Below are 24,346 nucleotides of genomic sequence, written 5' to 3' on the forward strand. Positions count from 1 at the left end.
TTCAGTGAGGCCGGAAAAGCACTCGCCGTACTTCCTTGAGAGAATACGAACAATTTTGAGTGCTTTATCCAGACGCTGTTACGTCATTACCTTTGTCTGGGTCCCTTCTCATTGCTCAATTCCGGGTAATGAGAGGGCTGACTCATTGGCAAAGGTAGGTGCAATTGAAGGCGATATTTATCAGCGTCAAATCGCCTTCAATGAATTTTATTCTTTAGTCCGCAAAAATACCATCGCTAACTGGCAACGCAAGTGGAATGAAGATGAATTGGGCCGTTGGTTTCACTCGATTATCCCTAAGGTTAGCCTCAATCCGTGGTTCAAAAGTCTGGAATTGAGTCGGGACTTTATTCGCACCTTCTCCCGACTCATGTCCAATCACTGTTCTTTAGATGCACTACTCTTTCGTTTCAATCTTGCCAGCAGCAATCTCTGTGTTTGTGGCCAAGGTTATCGCGACATCGAGCACGTTGTTTGGTCGTGCGAGGTGTATCTGGTCGCCAGATCGAATTTAGAAAACTCCCTTCGGGCCCGAGGAAGACAGCCCAATGTGCCGGTGAGAGATGTGTTGGCTCGGTTAGACCTTGATTACATGTCCCATATATATGTTTTCCTTAAAGCTATCGATCTTCGTGTGTGATTGTCCCTATGTCCTTATACTCTCCTTTCCTTCCTTTGCGGGTAATTCGTCCCCTTGCTATAAATAGTAGAATAAGTTGAAATGTAAAAACACTATAGATATACAAACAGATTTAAGAATTGAGTGTTCATCAACATTGTTACAGTTTCCTTATACCCCATCCTTCTCCTAAAAATATGTCACCCTTCTAAACTCGAGTACACCGCGAGTAATCGGTTTTCCACCTTACTAACCATAGATGTAAGAAAATTGTTTATATATATAGTTTTAAAATTATATTTAAGAATTCGGCTCCTTTAAACTTAAGTTACTGAGCCTGCAAAAATAAACGAATTAATAAAAAAAAAAAATAATTATACATAAGTAATCAATAAATCATTAAAAAAAAATTTCAATCAAATATCGACAAAATATGAACATAGTTTCAATCGTAATTCAAACCACAATGAAATCAAAGTTCAAATAAATAAAATAGTTAAGAAAAAAAAAAGACTAGGTAATGATTTCAGTAAGAATTATACAGCAATTAACGACTCAGCATCGCGGCTGTTGAACAGTTTAGAATAAAACTTAGGTATTTTTTCAGTTCCAATCAAAACTTCCGGTACATTCTTAGAATGGTAGAATTTTTTTTTTAATTTTGCTCATGTGATCACACACTTACCAGGAGATTTTCTGGCTTAATGTCTCGATGCACAATGCTTAGCGCATGCATGTACGACATAGCCGAGGACAGATGTCGCATCATTATCTTGGACTGATTCTCCGAGAATCGGGTTACCCTCGTGATGGCATCGAACAGATCTCCACCTCGTACCAGCTCCAACACCAGATACATATTGTTCATCGTCTCAATGTCCTGTATCAACTGAATGATATAGGGGTGGTTGAGCTTCTTCATGACCCGGATCTCCGCCGCCAAATAGTGGCCCTGTTGAAATGAAGATTATTTTGAATGGTGACCGGAATAAATCGCCACAGTAAACAACTGCAACAGAAACAACCGCTTAGAAAAAGTGTAGTAGGCTAGAAATATTTGGCGCGGGAAAAACATCATGTGCCTCACATTTCTATTATAAATTTATTCTCTTGTTCTCGTTTTTCGAAATTTATTCTGAGGACAATGTAATGGGGACGAAGTCCCCATTTGGCGAGGATAAGGAATCGAGGCGGCCCATGCCGCCAAGATGACGCAATCCGAGTCCACCGCCGACCCGCCGTCGGAAGCGGCGGTGTCTCGCACGCAAACCTGGGATCCACTGATTGCCCGGTTAGTTTGAAACATAGGATACGATCCTTTAGCAATGTCCGACCGAGCTCTAGCGAGCGTCGGACGGTATACGTCTGCCCGGGGCGTTACGTTTGCCTGGGGCGATACGTTTGCCCGGTTAATTCTTGTTTTGAAATACAATACCGCGCCACAATATTTATAGCCTACTACACATTTTATAAGCGGTGGTTTCTGTTGCAGTCGTTTTCTGTGGCGATTTATTCCGGGAACCATTTTGAATACGTGTGGCCAAATATAGAACACAATAGCAATACAGTACCTTTCCGGAGCATTTTGATTTGTCAATAATTTTGAGCGCATACTCCAAGTTCGATGATTTGTCTTTCAGCTTTAAAACAACTGCAAAATTTCCGTCGCCTGGAAGAACGGAGAATATTTATGATAAGATAATCAGCATGTACTTATAGTCAAATAGTATGAGTAAACTGTTCAACATCAGTCACTATATGTCATAGAGAGTTAATTCAAACCTAATCGAGAAGAACAAAACGGGCAGGGGACATCTTTAGATATCAATGCTATGAATAGATCTAGGATTCATAAAAAGAATACATCAAAAATTTACGCCACATAATGTGTTTTGAATCTTAACTTTACACTACTGGAACAATCAATTCTGCGTTTGAATTGTACTTCCGTAATTATTTTAAATGTTTACGACTCATGATAAGTTCATTCAGTAGGGTCGTTACCCCAGCGCTCAGTGTCAACTACTAACTGCCAGTTCATGTTGCAATTAAAGACAACGAGCGTCCTTTCGCATGTGAGATGAAACTGACATACACTGCGTTTCATAACTATAGAACCACTCCATTCTCCAGAGTTTCCAGAGATATGTGAGAAGTCGGTAGAATTGAAGTATATAGCGTACGATATTCCTTGGCCGTTGATTCAAGTGGCACCGTCAGCTATACCGCCTCTAAAAAAAATGATAACGAGTTACCAAAGAAAAAACGTCATGGCGAGAAAGCAACAGATATAACATCTGATCTGTATTCTGACTGTCTGAAGAAGGCTTCGAAGGATATCAAGACTTTCAAAAGGGAGCATGAGACTCGAACGCGAAAAACTAAAGAAAAACCATCGTGGAGATCCAACACGTCATCAGACAGTCTATGTGAGATTTGTGGGGATCAGTTTTCAAATTCAGATGCCTGGACCGGATAGTAACTTTGCCTGCAGTGTCTGAACTGGTTTCATCCGGGATGCCTAACTGTTGCAAAAACAATCTGTCATAACTGTTCTTAATTTGCTGGACCATATGTTTGTTTTTACCAGCAAAGATTATCTATATCTATATCTATATCTATAATATAGTCCTTGACAGTGTATTGTTTGGTTAAGTCGTTCGTGAGTTATAGTGTCGCAAATATGGAGCAAAATAAAGAGAAAATCCGACATACTTTACAGTACTACTATGACAAAGGCAAAAATGCATCTCAAGCTACCAATGAAATTTGTGCAGTTTATGGACCCGATACAGTTTCCATTTCCACCGCACAACGATGGTTTCAACGTTTTCGTTCTGGTGTAGAGGTCGTTGAAGATGCGCCACGCTCCGGAAGGCCTGTCGTCGAAAATTGCGACAAAATCGCTGAATTAGCCGAGAAAGACCGGCATAGTAGCAGCCGTAGCATCGGCCAAGAGCTGGGGATAAGTCATCAAACCGTTATTAACCATTTGAAGAAGCTTGGATTCACAAAGAAGCTCGATGTATGGGTGCCACACACGTTGACGCAAAAAAACATCTTTGACCGTATCGACGCATGTGAATCGCAACAAAATCGACCCGTTTCTGAAGCGGATGGTGACTGGCGATGAAAAGTGGGTCACTTACGACAACGTGAAGCGCAAACGGTTGTGGTCGAAGCCCGCTGAAGCGGCTCAGACGGTGGCCAAGCCCTCATTAACGGCCAGGAAGGTTCTGCTGTGTGTTTGGTGGGATTGTCAAGGAATAATCTATTATGAGCTGCTTCCCTATGGCCAAACGCTCAATTCGGACCTGTACTGACGCGCCAGAAGCTCCGGGAGCTCGGATGGGAGGTTCTTTTGCATCCGCCGTATAGTCCGGACCTTGCACCAAGTGACTACCACCTTTTTTTGTCCATGGCGAACGAGCTAGGTAGTCAGAAGTTAGCCACAAAAGAGGCCTGTGAAAATTGGCTATCCGAGTTTTTTGCCAATAAGGAAGCGAGCTTTTATAACAGGGGTATTATGAAGTTGGCATCTCGTTGGGAACAAGTCATCGAACAAAACGGCGCATATTTGACTTAAAACAGATGATTGTAGCTAATTTTATGAACAAATGAAAATTCAAAAAAAAATAGCGCAGGACTTTTTTGACAGCCTAATATATACCTATATATATATATATATAAATCTCGTGTCACGGTGTTTGTTACCGAACTCCTCCGAAACGGCCAACCGATTTTGATGAAATTATACTCAAAATACTTGGTAGGTATGAAAATAGGTTGTAAACTATATATGATACCGGTAGGATACCGATAACCATACATTTAATACCGAATAGGGGTGCTCTATGCAGAAAAAAAGATCTGGATATTTTTTTTCAAAAATTTGACTTCATACCATACATATAACCTTAAATTTTGACCCCAATTCCCTATTTTTAATTGCGATTTTATTATTTTTGTGTCAAAAATATTCTTATAATTTAACCGTTGTTCGTTTTTTCAACAGAACGAATTCATTTAAGTTGTTCAATGACTGATGGCTCAACGCCCGCTTATCGAAATTCTTCAAATCACATTTGCTCGGATTACAAAATGACAATCACGCTATTGCCTCAACCCTGATAAAACATCAGCTGGAGAGCACGTGTGTAGATCCAAAGCACAAGCGCTGCTGGAATCATGATAGCACGGTGACACGAGAAATTTAATGCGTAGAAAAAACAATAATCTGGAATTCATCGTTGACACACACCGTTCATACGACCCTCGCTATGTTCTTCTTCAATGGCACTAACGTTCCCAAGGTTTGCCTTCTCAACGTAGTACTACTTGCGTAATTTTTATTAGTAAATAGTTGAGATTTCTATGACGAACAATACGCCTTGAATGTATTCTGGAGTGGCAAGCTCAAGAATACGCGTGACTACAGTGCAAGTCAGAAGGGTTTCTTTAACGAAAAATCTCTTGCATAAACATTAGACCAACGAGACCCCGTCACAGATACTTAATTCATTATGAACATCATTTCTCATTTTGATTTAATATTTATGAACATGCGACGAAACAAACAGAGGGCGCGCTCGAAGGATTTTCATGTTTATCATATGGTGATTTGACATGGTCAAGAAACGCCAATTCAAGATATCGTAAGCTGTGCCAACAATTTATAGTCGACATATACGCGAAGGTAGAGATTGAACGACTGCAATTCTTACTACACAATCAACAAAAGCGGTGCGAGGAATAATACATTCACTTGCGAGACACTATCATGAGCAACGCCGACACAGCTTTAGTTATAGCCAGGCCAAAGCGCAATGCATTGTCATGACATTGCGTGTGTGTTCAAACACAAAATGAAGTTCGATCGTATTCGTCCCCACATATTGTTGGTTGTATTCTGTTGAATGGAAAAAGCGCAATTTTGTATTCTGTTCAAGCTCAAGTCCAATCGAGTTGAGCAAATGTGACAACCTTGCCACGCAATTCGACGTAAACAATATTGGTCTCCATGTTCCATTTCTATGAAGCAAAAATAGTAATGGTTTTTCGGGTGGAATAAACACGCAAAATTTAGCATTCAAACACATTCAAAATAAATTTAGCATCCAAACGAAATCGAATAATAATTTTCATTCAAATTTCAACAATTTAGAATTATTTCCGGAATTATGCCGATCAGATAGAGAGTAAATTGAACCACAAATACGGATGACTTATTTCGACCATTGTTTCGCGACAAGGCGAACGAATTTAAGAGTGTAAAAGTCGATTTCGATTGAATTGTAAAATCCGATCACTCATATGCATATATGAATATTGAGTTCTACAAATCGGTGAAGAGTAATAAAAACATCCATGAATAAAGGAAGCAATATGGCTGTGTTTCAAACTTAGATTACCGATGTGAATACTCCTCGATTGAATGACAACGATAAAATAATGCGATTCCAAACAGGCCGATTACTCAGCTCCATTGAAGTTAGCTGGCGTATCGCTGTTTTCCAATTTATGAACGAGACCAAGCTGTTATAAACTAAGCCATGTTGAAAATCACATGCACGTATTTTCTAACAAGGAGACAGCAATAAATATTGATTTTCTATATTTCATTTTTTCTACTTTACGACAAACTTATATTACTTTTTTCAGTTGACGTTTAACTTTTAAGAGATCAAACATGTCAGTTACGTTAATGAAATACACTAAGAAACATTATATAACCTTTCGTTCAAATCATTTAATTCGTTTTTTCATCGGTCACATTCGATTTATTTTAAAGATCGTTAAAATATTCAAACACACTTACAATACATTAGTGTGTTTTATTCATCACCCAAAATGTTCACTAGAAATAATTTATTTGGCAGAACAACGTTTGCCTGGTCAGCTAGTAATTATATATGATTATAATTATTATATGATTATATGAACAAAATTGAACGTAGAGAAGGCGCATTCAAGGCGTGTTACTTGGCATAGAAATCTCAACTAAGTACTAATAAAAATGACGCAAGTAATACTACGTTGAGACGGCGAAGTTCCTCTAGGAACGTTAGTGCCATTGAAGAAGAAGAAGAAGAAGAAGAAGAAGGTAGAGAAGGTGTCTGGGATAGAGGTTGTTCCATACAACTAGTTTCGATTATCCGCAGTAGATTTATACAGCCATTCCATGCCAAACCGACATAGCGGTTCTCAGATTTTCGTGAAAAGTGGTAGATTTGTTACCTTTTTTCACTTTTTCCAAAAATGTTTTTTTTTAAATTCAAAACTACCGGACCGATTCTGATAATCAACATATCAAATTAAAGCCAATTAATTATTGGATTCTCAAAGTGTCTAATTAGCATCTTCATATGGTACGATATTATCCCAGAATAGATTTAAAAATACTTGTTTGCCAAATTATTGTTTATTTCGGTTTAAAAACAAATTCATGAGTAACGATGTGCATTAGAGTGCCAATTAAATAGGTCACCTCAACTTTACGAATGGGACTTCCTGAAAAATTTGGATTCCCTCGAAAAACATACACTATACAACATTTCAGCTCAATCGGACTTTATTTACTATTGTCGCAAAGATGCCAAAGCTTGAGTCTTCCGAAAATCGTAAAATCTTCCAAGAGAAGAGTGCATGAAATCGGAGTTTCGAAAAAAGAATTGATGCCAAATGTCTTCAAATTGCAGTCTGTCATCTCGATTTTTTCATCATCTAAGCCTCGAAGTCCGATTTTTAATAATATCCCTTGAGTGATTTTACGGGTTCCAAAAAACTGAAACTTTGACGACTGTGCGACTGCAGTAAATAAATTACCATTGAGCTCAAATTTCGCATAGAGTTTGTTTTTTGCGGGAACCAACCTTTTGCAGGAATTCCCTTTCGAAAATTCTAAGGTCACTTTTCTTTGATACTCTAATGTGCATAATATGCAATAAAGGAAAAATGAAAAATTTTCTCTCAAATATTTTTACGTAATTCTCACAGTAGGAATTGTCTTTTCAATGGCACTCGGTTTTCCTTGGCCCAAGTAACTTTTCCGATTCCACATAAGGCTGTTTCATTTGAAACCCAATTTTCGGATTTTTCATCTTCATCATGGTGAAGTTCCAAAACTGATGAAGCACTCGCACTCTCAGCAGTCGAAAACGAATTTCCACCATCGTACAAATATGTGTTTGGATGCAAAATAATGTTTACTATGCTATCGTCGATCAGGGTCTCAAACTTTATTTTGGTCCATGAGCTGTAACAAGGTGACGAATATTTTTTTTAGATTATCAAAACATTACTCCTCTCCCCAGAGGGCGCTGATCAATTTCTGGCAAGGACATTGTAATATACAAAAAAATCAGCCAATCATAGTTATTTTACGTTTACCGAGAGATTTTCTTTTAAATTTTTTGACGTAGGACTGCGTCTTTCATTTCTATACTAGAGTGTAAGTTCAAAGTTTCGAAAACGAAAGCGTTACGTCGGAGCAACCAGATTTTAAGCGTTAATATCCCCTAAACAACTGAACGAGATAGTATGGTAAACACTTCATTCGAAAGACGAAAAGTCCACGCGTTATATGCTTGTTACTTTTTTATCCAAAAACTTGTTTCAATAGCCCTAAAGCTGCTTTCAACACAAACTTTCAAAACCACGGAGCCTGGGGAAATCGACATTGCAGAATAGATGCAAGCTGCGGGTACCTTTATACTCGCTTGCATTTTTGCAAACCGGAACGTGTTTTCCCAATACAGATCCCTAAACCAATAAGTTGGGAAATCGATACAACGTTAATGCTTGTCAAATTGGAAAAATTTCTAGGATTTAACATTGCCGCGCCTTGAGCGTCAAATCATCAAAATCGAATCTTTTTCTTATTTGCTCGATCAGCTCCACGAGAAAAATGCAACAAATATCTTTAAAAATGATCTGCCTTTTGCTGTACATTGTTCTAATAGAATCTTCTGCTGCCATTCCAACCTAAAAATTCTTGCCGCTTTTCAAATGATCTTCAAATTTAATAGCATTGCACACTGAAGCAACGTAATATTCCTTGCAGATATCAGTGAGAATGATCAAATAAAATAAAAATCAGCTCTTCGTGTAGCATCGTGAATTCGGGTTTTCGACCCTGGAACAAACGACTCAATCTGTTGATCTGGAACAAAACATACTCCCAAAAAAGCAACAGAGGTTGCGTCATTAAACCTTTAGGGGCAGTCAATATTCTGCAAGCAGTCTGGTTTTGTCGCATTCATACTAAAAAAAAACTAACTCGGAAAATCGTGGAATGCATCTCTTCACCACCGCCGCTAACGAAAGCCAACGGGTGGCCAAAAGGTGTAGGATTTTGAGCGGCTTGATTTCCAAAATGTTCTGTATTACCTCGAATCTGTTAGTCCTTTCTGAGCTATTGGATATATAGGTACATATGTCCCTCAATAAATGCTAAAAATAGTCAGGGATTTTCTCACATGCAACACTAGCACACAAAGCCAGCAAATGACATGTACATTTGACGACTACCAGATCTAGGTAATAGATTTTCATCAAGCGCAATACGGAATTTGAAACCCTCATCATCAATGACCGATCATTTCAGACGATCCTTGTAAGGAATTTCGTCCTTATGAAACTGATCAATTATTGAATTGTAAATGCTTATATGATCAACAGCACCAAGCGATACTGCGGCGTAAAAGTCGGCATGTAATTGATGTTGCTTTGTTCAAATGTAAGAAATTTCACACGCGGAGAGATGTGTACCAATCTGTACTTTTTGAAGAAAATCTGTACCCTGTACCGTACAGAATATGTACCAAAAATAACGAAAAAAAAATTTGTACGAGTGGCAACACTGGTTATGTATGTTATCAACAACAGTCATGATCTAAGCTTAGGCACATGGTAAACAAACCGCTTTAGCACATTAGTGATTTCGTTTGGGCGTCGTATACTTTTGGTTGTATAGAAAATATACGATGTTGTGCCAAATTGTCATCATTTGCGGGAACAACCAGCAGGTAGAAGTTCTGTATTTTGCTGGATTCTCGACCATGCGGAAATTTTGGAAAATGAGAGAGCTGACAAGCTGGCGAACCAATAACGGGTCTACGCTTCTGCGGTAGACTATCTACTATTACTAGATTACGGAGGGTTCGACAAAATAAGAAAAAAATATGTAAAATCCATATCACAAAGCTACTATTCTTACAAACCCCAACAGAGCGGAAGGAGGAGTAATCAAATTTTTGAAGTTTATAATTTAAAGAAATTTCGTCTCTGAGTTCTAATTTTGTTCCTTTTCTTTGTCACATTGTGCTCAAGTGTCTTAAACAAATAGTAATAATCGTATTACGCATATATATTTAAATTTTTCATCAAGAATAAAAAAAACTCATTTGTTGATTCGACACATTCGCCTGATATTACATTTTGAGGCTTACTTATTAAGACAAACGCATTTACTGATGAAACAAAAACGTTATGCCGGCAAGGACATTTTTGAAAAAGGTTGTACCAATTTTCTAATGGGTCAATTAAGATGATCTTAAATGAATACATTTTAACCATAGTAAAGTATTTTAGATTATTTTCCATAAATAACTCATACTCAATCGATAAATATTTGTTTTCATCTTGAAAATCCATGATTACTTCGGAACGCATTACTTCGGTACATTGGTTCAAGCAAGCAATAATATATCCAACACGATTCACCATCATAAGAGCAATTTGTTACGACATGGAAATTGACGAGATAATCTCATTTGCTCGGGCACGGTATGACAACCTAACTCACTCACCGATTATCGATCCCAGCGTGTATTTGTTCTGCAGCTCCAGGGGAAGCGAGTCGGGCGAGATTACACCGTTAAGCACCGTTTCGTCCACGCACACAAACGTATCGTTGTGACTCTTGATGGGCATCTTAGGCTTTGGTCCTGTCCGCGTGGTATTGCTACGCAAGGTTTTCTTGTCGGCCTGAATTGTTTTCCGCTCGTCCGGTTCCAGCTCGAAATCATCGTTCCCAACCCGTTCGTTGCCGTACGCGAAGAAAACATCATCCTCGGCGAAGAAATCCGCCAGCTTCAACACCGGTGCCCCAGAAATGGTGAACACTTTCCGCACACAGCCGGTGTCCAGCTTAACGCACTGCGTGATTGCCATCAGCACGTGTTCGTATGTGGGGCTGTTGCGTTTGTTCAGCAGCAATCGGAGAATCTGACAGCCGGAGGGTGAAAAAAGTAAAGCGCGGAGAAATGATGATGTTTACTTTACATAATGCAATTAGTTTATTTTTATAACAAGTACCTTTCGAGGCTTCACGCCGTTCCTAATTAGGGTAACAATTCTAGGATGAACAACTGAACTGATTTCTTTGAAGGGCGCTGTGCCATTAGAGCCATTTTTAATTGGTGATATTGGACGTATGAGTCTGGAATGAGAACGGTTTGAGGGTGTTTTATACGAGGAAGCCAACCAAACTCACCTAGACAGTCTATTTGTGTTTTTTGATGAAGTGTTGGTAATGTTAGTATTGTAATCTATCTTCTTGAAACCTTCATTATTACAGGAACATACATAGCTTTTACCATCTTCGAGGTCTTCGAGCTTCTCCACCTTTTTGCCATCGAGCGTGTAAATTGTTCGTATGGCGCCCGTCAGCGTTACACTATCCTCTAACAGTCTCGTTAGGTCCTCTGTTAAACTATCGAAAGACCTGGAAGCACACAAAGGACAATAATGGCTATAATTAAGTCATCCTGGTTATTCCATGTTCTTTTCCTCACCTATATCTCTCTCCCGACACTGGTATAATGTTACCGGGATAGAACTTGTCACCGTTTCGAAAAAATCGTATTCGCTTCGCCTTTTTGGCTGGCGTCCGACTGCTTGAGATCCTTTTCTTGAGTGCGCTGGATTTGTTGTGTGTGCCACTGATTTCCAAATCAATTAACTCCTTTTCCAGCTCGGAGTTAGAGCTTGTCCTGCTGTTACTCCGACTAAGCGTCGAAGCCGTGTGATTGCTCACCTCCATTCTTCCCCTGTTCCCGTCGTCGTGGTTCCTGTTGTTATTACTCGGCTCCGGCGGCTGACTCCGTTGTTGTCGTTACGGATGACCGTGGAGCCACGGTTTCCTCGTCTGCAAAGCGGGAAATAAGTGCACACACAAACATCGGTGGAATTTCATTAAAATTCATGGAACGGAAAGTGAATTCGTTGATTAAATTTATATACAATTGCAGTTCGTTCACAAATGGAGGTGGTTCAGTCATAGCGACACGTTCATCCTCGGTTGCTCATCCATCATTATTATCATCATTATAATCATCGGCATCTTCGAATCGTGATATCGGCTAACCGCCTTCGAACGATAGCAGCCTTCTGCGTTTTATGAGTTTGGGATTGACATCGATGCGATTATTTTTATTATTACTGTTATCATTACTTTCACTTTCGCTCCAAATATGATCCTCACACACGCTAATCGTCGGTCAGCCACAGGGCGGTAGTGATGGCCACTGTGTTAGAGTCTCACGCAGCGGTAATGAGCAACAGATGATGCGAACAACAGGCTGGTATGGAATTCAAGATTAAGAAAGTGGTGAAAGGATGGGGAGTTTTGTGGAATAATGACCAACCAGAGCAGCGCAAAAGAAGATACGATTTCGCTCGGCTCATTAGCGCAAACAGCCTTGGGTGTAATCGGCGCCCCGTCCGGAGCAGAGCAACATTGTTTACGTTTCTCGGTTGAAGGGTGGAAACAATTAGGCAAGTCGAGTAACGTTATAATGACTGCTCTTCGCACAGATAAAGTGGCTTGTGCTGCTTAATCGCTCCGACCGAACGGAATATTTTGAGAGTTGGATTGATATTTGTAACATTTCGACTTCAAATTTCAAATTCGACTTTAAAAAATAATACGTCGAATTTTCAATACAAAATTGAAACAATACCTTGACAGTTTTTTTTGCCATTTCCATTCAATTTCAGAACAGACTAGAAAAACTGAAAAAAAAACAGCAATTTGAATTACTATTATTTTTTAATTAGTTTTCGGGTGCGTGCAAATACGCAATCTTATGTGATGATCTATCTCGATTTAGATTTTTGTTCATTTTCCATATTTTTCAGGGTTAATCAGATTGACCGTTTCTCTGAATAATTCTCTAAATCTTACAGGAATCATTTCCCCCAGTGGCATTCTTTTGCTACAAATAAAGGGTATGTCACATTAAATTGCATCACGGAAAAAACGCTGTAGAAATTCGCCCAGTAGACCGATCCTTTTGAAAATTTTAGACAATAAAATAAAAACTATTAAACAACTTTTGGCATTTTCTTTTTATTCATACTTCGAGCCCAAGCCCGTATGCTCGCACCTTCCTCTTTACCCCGTCCATAAAGTTCTGTACAACGTCAGGTTGTAGTTTTTTTTGAACAGAAATCCATTTTCTCTTGAAGTCCGCCTCCGATTTGACAACTTTTGGGTTCTTCCGGAGGGCCAGCTTCATAATCGCCCAATATTTCTCTATTGGGCGAAGCTCCGGCGCGTTGGGCGGGTGCATTTCCTTTGGCACGCAGGTGACCCCGTTGGCTTCGTACCACTCCAACACGTCCTTTGAATAGTGGCACGAAGCGAGATCCGGCCAGAAAATGGTCGGGCCCTCGTGCTGCTTCAATAGTGGTAGTAAGCGCTTCTGTAGGCACTCCTTAAGGTAAACCTGCCCGTTTACCGTGCCGGTCATCACGAAGGGGGCGCTCCGCTTTCCGCAAGAGCAGATGGCTTGCCACACCATGTACTTTTTGGCAAACTTGGATAGATTCTGCTTGCGAATCTCCTCCGGAACGCTGAATTTGTCCTCTGTGGAGAAGAACAACAGGCCCGGCAGCTGACGAAAGTCCGCTCTGACGTAGGTTTCGTCGTCCATTACCAGGCAATGCGGCTTCGTCAGCATTTCGGTGTTCAGCTTCCGGGCTCGCGTCTTCCCCACCATGTTTTGCCTTTCGTCGCGGTTAGGAGCCTTCTGAACCTTGTATGTACGCAGGCCCTCCCGCTGCTTGGTCCGCTGGACGAATGAACTTGACAAATTCAGCTTATTGGCGACATCCCGGACCGAACTTCTCGGATCACGTCTAAACTGCTTAACTACGCGCTTGTGATCTTATTCACTGACGGAGCATCCATTTTTGCCGTTCTTCACCTTCCGGTCGATGGTTAGGTTCTCAAAGTATCGTTTTAGTACTCTGCTGACCGTGGATTGGACGATTCCCAGCATCTTACCGATGTCCCGATGTGACAACTCCGGATTCTCGAAATGAGTGCACAGGATTAATTCACGACGCTCTTTTTCGTTCGACGACATTTTTCCAAATTTACGAAAAATTGACAGTGAAGCATGGCCAACGTGATCTATACACTCTTATCTGATTATAAGCGAGAGCTGGAGATATAATTCCCAAAAATTAAATTTCTACAGCGTTTTTTCCGTGATGCAATTTGATGTGACACACCCTTTACGTGCTACAAATCATGACACAAAATCGAACGAGAGAACTCTGCATTGGCTAGCACTCCATGATACACGAGCAAGCAAACCAAAATCATCATGAACGGTTTCGGTGCAGAAAGTTGATACTTTTTTTTCTATGTTACGTTAGGGTGACCATGAAAAAAACGGTTTTTATACTCTAACTTTTATATTTCAAATTCTACATACAAACTGTCTTCGAAAGACTTTTAGAGCTTACTAATACAAACGTTTTGCGATGCAGTACATGTCAATATCTCAACTTCACTCAAAGTTATTAATATTTCTTCCCAAAAAATACTCTCTCTTCAATTGCTTGTAGTTCTTTCTGGGGCAAACATAAACAACGTTTATTGGCGGCATTTAAAAGAACATATTTCACTCTACATGATATATGATTTTCAAAACTATGTTATTTTTCGTGTTCGAGTAAATTAAAATTGAAATCATGAGTTTTTGGGTAAAAAAACCATCAATAACTTTGAGTAGGATTAAGATATAGACAAGTTCTGCATCGCAAAATGTTGGTATCGATAAGCTCTAAAAGTTATACGAAGACAGTTTTCATATAGAATTTGAAATATAAAAGTTCAAGCAGGAAAAACACGTTTTTTCATGGTCACCCTAATGCAACTTAGAAAAAAGCGCTAAATCGATTATTTTAAAAGATAGAAAAAAGCTTTGTTCTACAAAGTTGTTGAAAATACTGGGACTACAACATTGTTGAACTATGGTTATCTCTATCTATAAAGATAAGAATGTTAGATTTTTCATTTCATCGACAATTTTGGTCATCCTATTTTTGATAACATAAAGTGAAGCGTTGAGTGAAATTGAGATATCGACAAGTTCTGCATCGAAAAATGTTTGTATTAGTAAGCTCTAAAAGTCTTTCGAAGACAGTTTGTATGTAGAATTTGAAATATGAAAGTTAGAGCGAAAAAATAGTTTTTTTCATGGTGAGCCGAACGTAACATAGTAAAAAGGCGCTATATCGATTATTTTAAGAGATAGACGAAAACTTTGTTCTACAAAAATGTCTCAAATAACTGGGACTACAACGTTGTCGAACTATGTTTATCTCTATCTATAAAGATAAGAAAGTTATATTTATTATTTAATCGACAATTTTGGTCACCCTATTTTTAAAAACATTAAAATGAGTGCTCTATCATATGTAACAACTTTGTCTAAGACAGTTTTTGTCCAGAGAATAACTGTCGTGCTCTAAATGCTAATTTCCACTCAAATGCATCTCCTGGACCATTGTGCAATGGCTATGTAACGCTTTAGATAATTCATGTTTACAATCATCTCCCAGACCATTCCAAGATCATTTCTTCATTGATTCTGCCAACAAATAAATGCCTATTATCGGCTCAATGGAGAATAATGCATAATACGCATCGACTTATATTGTGAGCAAATGCATATTCCACAAAATCGTTATTGCAATATATGTTATACTATATACTATTAGATAGGAAATTTATTCAGCATTTTTTATTTTAACACAAATAGTGAAGATAGTAAAACAAGTAAACAGTTGAAAAAATTAAGTCTGTATTTTTAGATAATTGTGCTTTGGGGGAAGAGCAACACACAACATGTTTGCATACAAATCGATCCTTAGCAGCCAAGGTAGAGATGGTCAAAAGAAAGAGTGAACGAATGGTCATTCGACAAACTGATTCCGAACGAACTAACTGCGAGCGAAGTGTGTGGGAGCGAATAAATTGAAGCTGAGCTGATTACATGTTGAAAGTGGATTGCGCTGGACAGAAAGGATGAATATAACGAGAACGCTTGAGAAAACTAAAAAAATAACAATATTGTCATTCACAAGCAAAATTTCGAATTTAAAATTTAGATGGGTTCCACCATTATAATTAAGTTATATTTTCGACAAAGCTGTAAACTTTCAATTTAAGGCATTTTTTTCAATTCATTTGTAGTATTTATAAACTTTCTGTTAATCAAAAAAAAAACCGCTGGAAGCCGAAACATTTCGTGCATTGGTTAACAAATAATCTAGTGGGAAAGCAAAATGTTGAATGTTTTCTCTAATAAAAATATTTTTTTAATATCAAAGGAAACGAGTTTTGAAATGTGAAAGTTTTTAATATTAAATTCTACTTTTGTACGATTTTTTTACGGTGTATTCAAAATATTAGTTTTTCTAAATAGTTCATTGATTTCACAAGTTCATGATTGAACAACTTTTCCATACATCCGAGAAGTGTTGGAAAACGAATAAAAATAATGTATTAATACAGTTCAAGGTTTTCATCAATGATTCAAGTATTATTTTGTTGAAACCTTTTATTTTTGAGGAATTAAAAAATCTTGTCTCGTAAAACAACCTTTTGCTCACGCATGTTTTCATAAAGATATTCGGAGTCAACGGGAAATCCTTTCTCGTCGTTGGGGATGTCATAACGAGTTCCTCGAATCCTTTTCCAGCCAATTTTTGATCGAAATCAATGAAGGAAGGGTCAAAAGAGGATACGGCTTCCGTCACATAATACATCAACGGCGATCGCTTCATAAACTTTAAAATCAGTGCTTCTAACATTCTTTCGCATTCCAGATGAAATTGCAGGATTTGTGTGTCGTGAAATTTTGACGAATCCGTTGAATCCATCCTTGGATGCACCGTGTGAAATATGCAATCCGAAGCAATCCAAATTCACGAGTTGTTTTTTTTTCATTTTTAAAACCCAGTTACAGCTCTTGTTAAATGACCTATTTTTAGAAGCTGCAAGTTGATCTGATCCTTCAGAATATCCCAAGAACATTGACGTCATGTAACGAAGAATGTCTTCCCGCGCGGATAAACGCTGAAACCTTCATCTCCTCTTAATCCCAAGATCTGACATTCAGAAGTGCAACCTCTCTGTAGTATTGTAGTGTACTAGACTTATCGAAACCAACGACAATGTATAGTTTGTGTTGTGTAAGATTTCATCGAGTTCAAATTTAGAATATGGGGCAACGCCAAACATGTATTGAGACCATGTGTTCAACAGTGCGGACTGATTTGTGACATATATCTATTTCCAGACACCAGAGGATCTCAACTTTGATAGTATGGATTTTAAGTAATAATTTATCGACAGTTTTCGAAGAAGCAAAATGGAAGGAAATTGGTTGAAGTTTAATTGCAGGTACTGATTGCACAAGTAAGTGATCAATTGCAACACAATGTTGCAGCCAAATGCCTTGGAAGATAATTTTGCTTGCCATGTCGTACTTGATACTGTTATGTTTCTTATGTTACAGATAATAGTAATATTTTCTGTTTATAAAAAGTTATTTTCAGTTTATAAAAAAACGGTGAAAATTTGCAAAACTCCATACTTTAACTTCAATTGGCAGTAGGGGAAGGACGCCAGACAACTTTATGATTTTACCGTACCCTTTTTTCTATTTACACAAACACATCTGCTAAATACCAGCAACAATAGCGCCGTTTACCCTTTACCCTAACTTTCCCTACAGACAAAAAAATCAACAATACAGAGATGTTTTTCAATGGTTTTCCAGGTAGTCGGCACCCTAAGCATAAATCTATATTTCGGGTAACAATTTAAAAAACAAAATAAAAAAATTTTATTAAAATAGATCTTATGATAATGAAAATTGTGATTGACTAGCTGTCATCATATGTACAAAGTCTCAAAAAAATCGGAAAGGGTTGGGTTAGCGGCTGGTTAATTTGGCGTGGAATTGATTCATATTATAGTAATAATATGGTGCGAAATTACAATCGGGAACGACCATGGACGGTCACACAGGTAACAGTAGATATCTGGATTATTCACTGACACTGACTTTGCAAACTTTTGGAATATACGAGGGCGGTCCGATAAGTACTTAGCCTCATCGCCCGATGATGTCAGTATCGCAAGAGAGATGACTTATCGTGTAGTACATTCTCGTGAACGGCTACTGTCAAAATTTCAGCCGAATCGGACTCGTAGTTTTGTTTTGACTGTATGTGGAAGCGGGTGTGTCCGCGGATTTTAGAAAATTGTAAGACATGGAAATTCCACCGTTGTCACGCTAAAATTAGTCGAATTGCACTACGAACTGCTGCCCCATCCACCGTATTTTCCAGATTTGGCCCCATGCGACTTTTTTTGTTTCCAAACCTGAAAAAGTTACTCGCCGGGCAGAAATTTGAGACGAATGAGAAGGTAATCGCCGCCGCGGAAGACTACTTTGCAGACCTCGGGAAAACGTATTTTTCAAATGGAGCAAAAAAGAGACTATGTTAAGAAATAAATCGCCACTTTTCCAAAATTTTTGTTTTTTTTTTTTAGGCTAAGTACTTATCGGACTGCCCTCGTACCTCTGCGGATAAAACCATGCTAACTGAGGTATGGGAAATAACTATATCTGAGATAAGCACTTGTTCTTATTTGTTTTCTAATTGCGAGATTCAGTTTGCTCTTCTATGGTATTTTAGAGGGCTTTTCAAGGGTAGAAGCAAACATTATCGACAGCAATTTAGAATTGAATGCCTTTCGAACTAAACAGATCAAAAGCCCATTCAAAATCTGTAGAAATCGATCCGAACGTTGTGTGGGATAAAACGGTGTTATCGGTATTCAGACATTGAATAAAGGTGACATTGACATTGAGTGGATAACTGACTTTGAATGAAATGTCAAGTAACAGCGAAATGGAAATTTTCTTTTATAGGTAGGGGAGATGAGGGTAAGACGGACATGTTAAAGAAAACTCCAATTGTATCTTTGGAAACTCATGTTTTCCTGAGGAGGCGATTTGGCGTAATGGTAACATCCATGCCTCTCACGCTAAAGATCACGAGTTCAATTCTCACTCTTCTCTCTTCCAAAAATGGAAGTAAAAGTGACGAATCAGCCAAATGAGTTGAAAGTCACTATAATACAGATAAAAAAAACTCATGTTTTCCAAAACTCAAAAGCAGTTTCTTGCAGTTCAATATACTGGTTTTCGAAATAATTGGCCAAATGTTTTTAAAAAAGTGTTGTTTCATGTTTTTTTACTGAAATTAAAACAAGCCGAAAAGTAGAACATTTTTATCGATGCGGTTATAATGGACATGTAGTGGGGGGAATATAGAAAGGTCAATAATGTACGAAGCGTAGAAGTTTATCGCTCGCGAGAGGAATAATTTCGCTCTCTCTCAGTGTTTGTGCGTCCAGTAACTGAAACAGAACAAAAAGAGAAAGCGATATAAAAATAGTTCAATATTATTCCCTTCTCTTTCCGTCATGCATTGGATATGATTATGGATGTGACTCACCATTTCAACCTCACCAGTGCAATTATTTCAATAATTTCAATTTACCACTTACAAAAGAATTTACTTTTCCGTACATACCTAGTATTGCTTCTCTGTCAACTCAGAAACCGAAATATAATCATCTGCGAATTCAATTTTGCAATAAAATAATTCAAATGGCTTAATATCGAAACGCAAATGTAATACACGCGGAATCATGTTTTATTTTCGGTTTTTGTTTCCCTATTTCACTTTTGATCAGTATTCATTGTCCTAGGATGGTTTAAATATTCTAGAATAGCATGTATAAGGGGTTTCCATCAACAGAAATTTGAAATTCATAATGCAACTTCAATGATGAAACCTGAAAGTGTTGATTTGTCCCTGCGCCAATTCTTCTTAACCTCATACGAAAAACTCAAAATCCCCAAGGGGAACAATCTTCTGATTGATAGCAATCACATATCGTAATCAATTGCTTCAGGGTAGACCTCAATATTAACTCAAAGCAATTAAGAGTGTATGTAAAGGCACGAATTTCGGACGCCTTTTCGAGCTCCAAAACAATAAAACAAAGATTATTCTTACTATCCTTAATATCATCATTTGTTCATCTAAAAAAAATTGAATGGAAGAGAAATAGTTATAATTAGAATAGTTACAAGCTGATCAAGTGAGTGGGTTCAAAAAAGGTTGTGCCATGGCGTACACGATTCCTTTTGATTATTGGAAACAAAAAATCGAACAGATTCTGAATCAATAAAGATGCCGCTATGGCATGAACCTCGGGCATGTCAAGAACATGTGTAAATCGGTTCTATGGAACTTGAGATATCGTGTACGCCAGTTTGAAAAAACTAGTTTCGAGAGAAACGCATTTAAAGCTAATTGTTATGGCCATGTTAGATTAGATACCGCATCACTAAAATAGCTTGAACTCGGTAAATAATGAGATTTTTGAAAATTGTTTTCAGGATATATTCTGAACTTTAGAAATATGAAGAAAACAAATATTTTTTTCTCAAATTTCTAGACAAGAGTACTGCCTTAAGAAAGTTCAACGTGAAGTATGGAAGTGAAGTGAAGTGAAGTTTGGATATTCCCTATCTGTCATGTGGAGCATCTTTGACAAATCGATGGATGGCCAAGGCTAGATGATGCGCATCAAATTTATTATATACTAGCTGACCCGGCAAACTTCGTCCCGCCCAAAATTTGTTTTTTTGTTATCAATACCTTCAAATATTCACGTTTTTGATACTATGAGCAAGTTCATGGGTCCAATCGTAGAACTGTTCATTGATTGATCTTCTATTCGACCCCGTTGAATTTACGTTTTACTATAAAATTCCTAGTATTTGTAACAAAACTCATCATTATAATATCAGATTATTTTCAGACACAATTCTCGTTCAAGATTTTTCAACCACTTCCAAATAACATGTTTCTCCGTTACATCGAATAAATGTTTTATACTGTTCGTAGAACATATGGGAATTTAATTTTCCGAATTTCCTTTTTTCTTTCAGAGTTTTCCGAAAATGTTCAATTGCCATGTTAGGGTGAAATATTTTTGGTTGAAGTATTTGTAATATTTTTATGGGATCCTCTCCATTCCAGAGGAGGAAGGGGTGTCATACCATTATAGAAGCATTTCTCATATCCGAAAACCCACACATCCCAAATTGTGCTTGATTAGTTCTACATCTATTCCTCTGTGCATTTTGATCTGTCCATGAAGCAAGATATCCATGGATATTCAGATTATCAACGATCGAGGATCGCACTAACGATCTTCGATTCAAAGTATGGGGGTATCAATTGTGATAATATGTACTTTACTGATGGGTCCTCTATGAATGAGTCCACAGGATTTGGAGTGTTCAACGAAATTTTTAGCACCTCCCACAGTCTTCAGAATCCTTGCTCAGTGTATATTGCTGAATTGGCAGCGATATACTGGGCGCTGGACAGCGTCGCCTCACGACCTGTTGAACACTATTACATTGTAACGGATAGTCTTAGCTCTGTCGAAGCTATCCGTTCAGTGAGGCCGGAAAAGCACTCGCCGTACTTCCTTGAGAGAATACGAGAAATTTTGAGTGCTTTATCCAGACGCTTTTATGTCATTACCTTTGTCTGGGTTCCTTCTCATTGCTCAATTCCGGGTAATGAGAGGGCTGACTCATTAGCAAAGGTAGGTGCGATTGAAGGCGACATTTACCAGCGTCAAATCGCCTACAATGAATTTTTTTCTTTAGTCCGTAAAAATAGCATCGCTAACTGGCAACGCAAATGGAACGAAGATGAATTGGGCCGGTGGTTTCACTCGATTATCCCTAAGGTTAGCCTCAAACCGTGGTTCAAAAGTCTGGATGAGTCGGGACTTTATTCGCACCTTCTCCCGACTCATGTCCAATCACTGTTCGTTAGATGCGCTTCTCTTTCGTTTCAATCTTGCCAGCAACAATCTCTGCGTCTGTGGTCAAGGTTATCACGACATCGAGCATGTTGTTTGGTCGTGCGAGGTGTATCTTGTCGCCAGATCGAATTTAGAAAACTCTCTTCGGGCCCGAGGAAGACAGCCCGATGTGCCGGTGAGAGATGTGTTGGCTCGGTTAGACCTTGATTACATGACCCAAATATATGTTTTCCTTAAAGCTATCGATCTTCGTGTGTGATTGTACCTATGTCCTTATACCCTCCTTTTCATCCATTGCGAGCGATTGGCCCCCTTGGTATAAACAGCAAAATAAGTTGAAATGTAAATATACAATAGATATACGAATAGATTTAAGAATCGAGTGTGATCATCAACATTGTAACAATTCCCTTATATCCCATCCCTTTCCTGAAAGAATATGTCACCCTCTAAACTCGAGTAAACCGCGAGTAATCGGTTTTCCACCTTACTAACCATAGTGTTAGGAAAATTATTTATGTATAGTTTTAAAACATATATTTAAGAATTCAGCTCCTTTAAACTAATGTAACTGAGCCTGTAAAAATAAACGATTTATATAAAAAAAAAAAGTTCTCGAGTTATTCAGAAATTTGTGTTTCATTTGTATAACAGCACACCCTTAGAGAGCGGGAGGAGTGTCTAACCACCATAGAAACATTTATTGCATCCTAAAACCTCCACATGCAAAATTTGGTTTCATTTGCTTGATTAATTCTCGAGTAATGCAGAAATTTGTGTTTCATTTGTATGGCAGCCCCCCCTTAGAGAGGGGGGTGGAGAGTCTAACTACCATACAAACATTTATTGCACCCTAAAACCTCAATATGCCAAATTTGGATTAATTTGCTTGATTAATTCTCGAGTAATGTAGAAAATTGTGTTTCATTTGTATGGCAGCCCACCCTTAGAGAAGGGGGTGGAGAGTCTCACCACCATAGAAACATTTATTGCACCCTAAAACCTCAATATGCCTAATTTGGTTTCACTTGCTTGATTATTATCCGAATAATATAGAAAATTGTGTTTCATTTGTACGGCAGCCCCCCCTTAGAGAGGGGGGAGGGGTCTCAAACTATCACGAAAACCTTCCCCGGCCCCAAAAACCCCTACATACCAATTTTCATGTTGATCGGTTCAGTAGTTTCCGAGTCCATAAGAATCAGACAGACAGACAGAAATCCATTTTTATATATTAGGCTGTCAAAAAAGTCCTGCGGTATTTTTTTTGAATTTTCATTTGTTCATAAAATTAGTTACAATCATCTGTTTTAAGTCAAATATGCGCCGTTTTGTTCGATGACGTGTTCCCAACGAGATGCCAACTTCATAATACCCCTGTTATAGAAGCTCGCTTCCTTATTGGCAAAAAACTCGGATAGCCAATTTTCACAGGCCTCATTTGCGGCTAACTTCTGACTACCTAGCTCGTTCGCCATGGACAAAAACAGGTGGTAGTCACTTGGTGCAAGGTCCGGACTATACGGCGGATGCAAAAGAACCTCCCATCCGAGCTCCCGGAGCTTCTGGCGCGTCACCAAAGAAGTGTGTGGCCTGGCGTTGTCCTGATGGAAGACAATGCGGCCTCTGTTTATCAAAGATGGGCTCTTCTTCATGAGTGCTACCTTCAAGCGGTCCAGTTGTTGGCAGTACAGGTCCGAATTGAGCGTTTGGCCATAGGGAAGCAGCTCATAATAGATTATTCCTTGACAATCCCACCAAACACACAGCAGAACCATCCTGGCCGTTAATGAGGGCTTGGCCACCGTCTGAGCCGCTTCAGTGGGCTTCGACCACGACCGTTTGAGCTTCACGTTGTCGTAAGTGACTCACTTTTCATCGCCAGTCACCATCCGCTTCAGAAACGGGTCGATTTTGTTCCGATTCAGCAGCGATTCACATGCGTCGATACAGTCAAAGATGTTTTTTGCGTCAACGTGTGTGGCACCCGTACATCGAGCTTCTTTGTGAATCCAAGCTTCTTCAAATGGTTAATAACGGTTTGATGACTTATCCCCAGCTCTTGGCCGATGCTACGGCTGCTACTATGCCGGTCTTTCTCGGCTAATTCAGAGATTTTGTCGCAATTTTCGACGACAGGCCTTCCGGAACGTGGCGCATTTTCGACGACCTCTACACCAGAACGAAAACGTTGAAACCATCGTTGTGCGGTGGAAATGGAAACTGTATCGGGTCCATAAACTGCACAAATTTTATTGGCAGCTTGAGATGCATTTTTGCCTTTGTCATAGTAGTACTGTAAAATATGTCGGATTTTCTCTTTATTTTGCTCCATATTTGCAACAGTATAACTCACGAACGACTTAACCAAACAAAACACTGTCTGACTATATTATAGCGCGCAAAAATACCTTTCCAACAAGCTATAGTATGACGCGATACAATGAATACAACTAGAACTACGCGCTTACAACGACACCTCGCGGAAATAC

At 38.7% G+C, this 24,346-nt stretch overlaps 1 protein-coding gene across 5 annotated transcripts in view; it reads right to left on the minus strand.

The window, feature by feature from the left end:
* The window catches only part of LOC129774629 (serine/threonine-protein kinase GL21140), a 97,659-nt gene that overhangs the window by 21,975 nt on the left and 51,338 nt on the right, over positions 1–24,346 (minus strand). For all 5 annotated transcript variants that reach the window (XR_008742740.1, XM_055778409.1, XM_055778408.1 and 2 more), the window contains exons 2-7: positions 11,416–11,768; positions 11,115–11,345; positions 10,937–11,060; positions 10,429–10,846; positions 2,191–2,288; positions 1,305–1,571 (exon numbers count right to left, since the gene is read on the minus strand). Coding sequence is in view for 4 of the 5 variants with exons in the window: in XM_055778409.1 (XP_055634384.1) it covers positions 1,305–1,571; positions 2,191–2,288; positions 10,429–10,846; positions 10,937–11,060; positions 11,115–11,345; positions 11,416–11,663 (1,386 nt within the window). In the remaining variant the exon portion in view is untranslated. The remainder of the gene's footprint in view (positions 1–1,304; positions 1,572–2,190; positions 2,289–10,428; positions 10,847–10,936; positions 11,061–11,114; positions 11,346–11,415; positions 11,769–24,346) is intronic.

The sequence above is a fragment of the Toxorhynchites rutilus genome, chromosome 3 (genome assembly GCF_029784135.1).
Source record: "Toxorhynchites rutilus septentrionalis strain SRP chromosome 3, ASM2978413v1, whole genome shotgun sequence".
In the NCBI taxonomy this organism is placed as follows: Eukaryota; Metazoa; Arthropoda; class Insecta; order Diptera; family Culicidae; genus Toxorhynchites; species Toxorhynchites rutilus.